We start from the raw sequence: 3,894 nt of genomic DNA on the forward strand, positions 1-3,894 counted from the left end.
TCGCTATACGTTTAAAGACAGGAAGCTTTGATGGAAAACGTAATCAGGAGTCGCTATAGGCTCGCGTTGTAAACAATGGCTTACACTGAGGTAGTTTTTCCTATTCCTAACACTGGGCAAGCAAGCCATTGAATGAAAATGGTTTTATTTTGTGAACCCTAATGCTTTCACCTTATATTTTTTATTGGCTTGTGTAAAAATAATCACAAGATTTTAAAATAATATATGGTTATATTGTTAAAATGCACACATCACATATATTATAAATGAACATAGAGACTACAATTTAATACAATTCGAACGACAATATTTACACGAGCTCACTGAAAAACAGAAAAATAAAACGATGGTGATTTCTGATTATATATGCCATAAATTAGCATGAAGATTTTGCAATATTTTAAAGTTTGTGAGGGGTGATTTAGTCAACTTTCGTGTGTTTATATGGTTTCCCTTGATTCAAATGGTACATAAGTGGTCCATAATTACTATATATTTTCTATTTCTGGACTTAAAGTTGACTTTCTGCTATGACATTCCCTTCTTTATTTCTGCTTAAGGCAGGAATCTTACGTTTTTTCAGTTTCTCCAATCGAACAGTGCATCTTTCTATCAATGTGGAGTAAAGCAAGGGGTTCAATGCACTGTTAATGGGAAGCAAAATACCAGCACTAATAAGATAAACATCATTGGAAAGTGGAACACCAGAGACAGCCAAGTAAGCAAGCACACACATTGGGATCCAGCAACAAAAGTCAGTAATAAGCAAGCGAGAAATACGTTTTTGCATTTTGCTGTTTGGTTGCTTGTTTCTAGATTTAGCCATTTTGTTACTTCGTATGTAAATCAGTATGTAAGCCAGAAGCATGAAAATGAACAGCAGAAAATTGAGTGTGATAAGAAACACAGAATATTGCCAAGAAGCGTCATTTGCAGAGGCGAACAGTCTGGGCATGCAAACACTAGTTTCACCATAATAACCAAATATTCCTTTTATCGGTTGATTGGGAAAAGTATTGCTCATTAGCAGAGTGACGTCATGCCAATGAAGTGACGTCATGTTATGTGGTTTTATTTTATTGACCAAATCAACCATCTTTTGTTTAATGACTTGATCAGTTTTAAAAAATCTACTTGAAAACCAAACATGAGAAACAAAATATCCTGAACTGTAATCAAACAAAGGCAGAAGTGAAAATAAAATTGCAAACAGCCAAACACATGCACATGAAATGTAAATCCCCTTTAGCTCCATCGTTCTAGTGATAAATGGCTTGTAAACTGCTGCAAGTCTAAACGCTGTCATAACAGCCATAGTACCCGAAGAGGCCATGGTAGCTACCACACACAACACCCCAAGAATGGAGCAAGTGCCACTTGTACGCCAAACTGCGTCAAACGAGCAATATTCCCCAGAAAACTGTAAACCTTTTACGCTTATTGCAATAAGATAAATGCCCATGAAAAAATCAGCAAGTGCCAAACTAAGCAAAAATATGTATGTGCTTTTTGTGAAGTTATCTGCATTCTTGTTATTTACAATGTCCTTTATAGTAATAACGACAACAGCTAAATTCCCGATGCCAGCTGCCAACCCCATTAACCAGAAGAAAGCTCTGTAAACAGGGTTGGCGATCATTTCCTTTTGATTTGAGAAAATGGAACTTCGCTTACTTATGGGCGGACATTCGTCACTTCCGTCCGAACATTGAGGGAATCCATCTTCAACCAAGTTTATGTCGACCGACAGGGGCTTTCCATTGCGACAGTAAAATCTCGTTTCGCTGCATCGCGTCGTATCCTCGTCCGATCCATCATCGCAGTCTATTATTCCGTCACAAAGGTTGTTGACGTCGATGCTGGTGAGCGGTCCACTGGCGCAATCGTGACGCTTGGGGCACAATCCACGTACGTCGCACACTGATGAAACATTCACCCCCTTACATGCTATTACAGCTATCGAACGAATGCACTCCACATCGCAAAACTTGGGTCGAGGCTCACAACCCTCGCATTCATCTTCCATGTGCAAACATTCAGGTCTGCCATCGCATTTTGTGGCGCGTACGGGGTGTAAAAAGAAGCCAGTTTGGCAATACATGCGATCTACTCCACCATCATCCTGAGCTAGTCCGCAATATTTCGTGTTTGGATTCTCTCCTACACAACTAACTTCTGGGTTGCAAAGCACTTTGTCCATATCCACGCAGTCCGATGCATTGCGGCAATGCATTTGGTTGGGAGGACAAGTGTGTCTAGCGTCGCCCAAGATATTATGGCAAACTGTTTGGTTGTCGCACAAACATTCATCGGAAAGATCGTAGCAGTCAACTACTCCGTCACAAACTTGGTTTTGAGAAACAACCAGTCGTTTGTCCAAACACAAGAAGCAAACGAATTGTCCATCAACGAAACATATATCTGACTTCTCAGCGCACTGAGCTTCATCGTCGTAGATGTTTATCTGCGGTAAAACACAAATTCCTGTTCTGCTTGTTCCCGAGCATTTAAATCCCATCCCAGTTTTGATTTCATCATCATCGCAATGAATGTGGTTGTCGCAATAATCATGGGTGGAAATGAGATTACCCTTACTGCACCGTAACGAACTTGTTTGGGTTCCCTTCTCACAAACCCACTTTCCATTCCCACAAACCCTGTCTGGCCGCCCTTCACACGGCCCCATAAGTTGGCGGCAGATCATGTTGTTGTGGATCGCTTGAAACTTGGTTTTGCTTGTTTGGTTAGTGCAGTGAGTTACGTTAACCCACATATCGCCATCCCACACATTCCAATCATCGCAAGGCTCCTTTCGTCCGACGCACTGGATCCTACTGTCAGCCACTTGTTGCTGGCAAGCTCTGCAAAACCACGCATCGCTGCCGTCCAAGCACTGGGGGGGAGGCCCATACAGATCGTCACATATGTACCGCTTACTCACACACTGAAGGCCATCGTTGCAATGTACTGCGCCACTTCCACAACTGCTGCAGTTCGTCTCATCACTCAAATCGTAACAATCGTTATCTCCATCGCACCACTTGATTGCGCGAACACACTGCTTCCCATCATCGCACACCTTTGCCCCTCCATTGCAAGTTGTGCAGTGCCATTCATCGCTCCAATCGTAACAATCCTCCAACCCATCGCACCACTTATTTGCGCCAATACACTTCGTCCCATCATCGCACATCTTTGCCCCTCCATTGCAAGTTGTACAGTTTGTCTCATCATCAGCATACCAACAGTCCCAACGCCCGTCGCAAACTTCAGTTTGGTTGATGCAGCCACCCTGTCCTCTGCATTCCAACTGATCTTGGCCACATCTTCTATTTGCTCCAACGCACAAGGCGAGCAACGCACAAACAAAAGCAAACATTCCCAACTGCATTTTACCAACTTATAGTGTGCAATATCTTGTTTTAAACTACGCATGTGCAAATATAGCGGTTTAATCAGCGTATAATATTAAGGAATGTTCCATAACGAAAAGTCAACAACGTGTACAACATCAATATGGCGAGAATATCTCTGAATTTGTGTCGCGTAACTGTTCGTAACAGACATATTAAACATTGTTGAAAAAACTATTTATAAAGTAAATAAAGTAAAATATCTCAGGTCCACACCTAGCACTACGCAAAATAAAAGTGGTTAACCGTCTCTTATCTTATTTGTAGACAAGTTGCTAAATTAAATGATTGGTAAATGATAGCGCTCGTTTTTCAACTAAACTGAACAAAAATACAGTGTTAACCTTAACACTTCAATGTGACTGACAAAGGCAAATTGTGGCAAATTCGGTTAGAGTTAAAAATATTAGAAGCGTTAGTGTTAAAAATAGGGTTGAAGTTTGGGGTTAGATAAAATGTTGTACAGGCCTGATTCTGGCGG

At 41.3% G+C, this 3,894-nt stretch overlaps 1 protein-coding gene across 1 annotated transcript; it reads right to left on the reverse strand.

Annotated features, from left to right (window-relative positions):
* Positions 1 to 330: 330 nt before the first annotated feature.
* LOC146165635 (uncharacterized) lies at positions 331 to 3,391 on the reverse strand. Its single transcript, XM_083380991.1, has one exon. The coding sequence runs from the start codon at positions 3,389 to 3,391 to the stop codon at positions 512 to 514; it is 2,880 nt and encodes a 959-aa protein (XP_083237117.1). The 3' UTR covers positions 331 to 511.
* Positions 3,392 to 3,894: the final 503 nt, after the last annotated feature.

Source organism: Ascidiella aspersa, chromosome 2 (genome assembly GCF_963924565.1).
Source record: "Ascidiella aspersa chromosome 2, kaAscAspe10.2, whole genome shotgun sequence".
In the NCBI taxonomy this organism is placed as follows: domain Eukaryota; kingdom Metazoa; phylum Chordata; class Ascidiacea; order Phlebobranchia; family Ascidiidae; genus Ascidiella; species Ascidiella aspersa.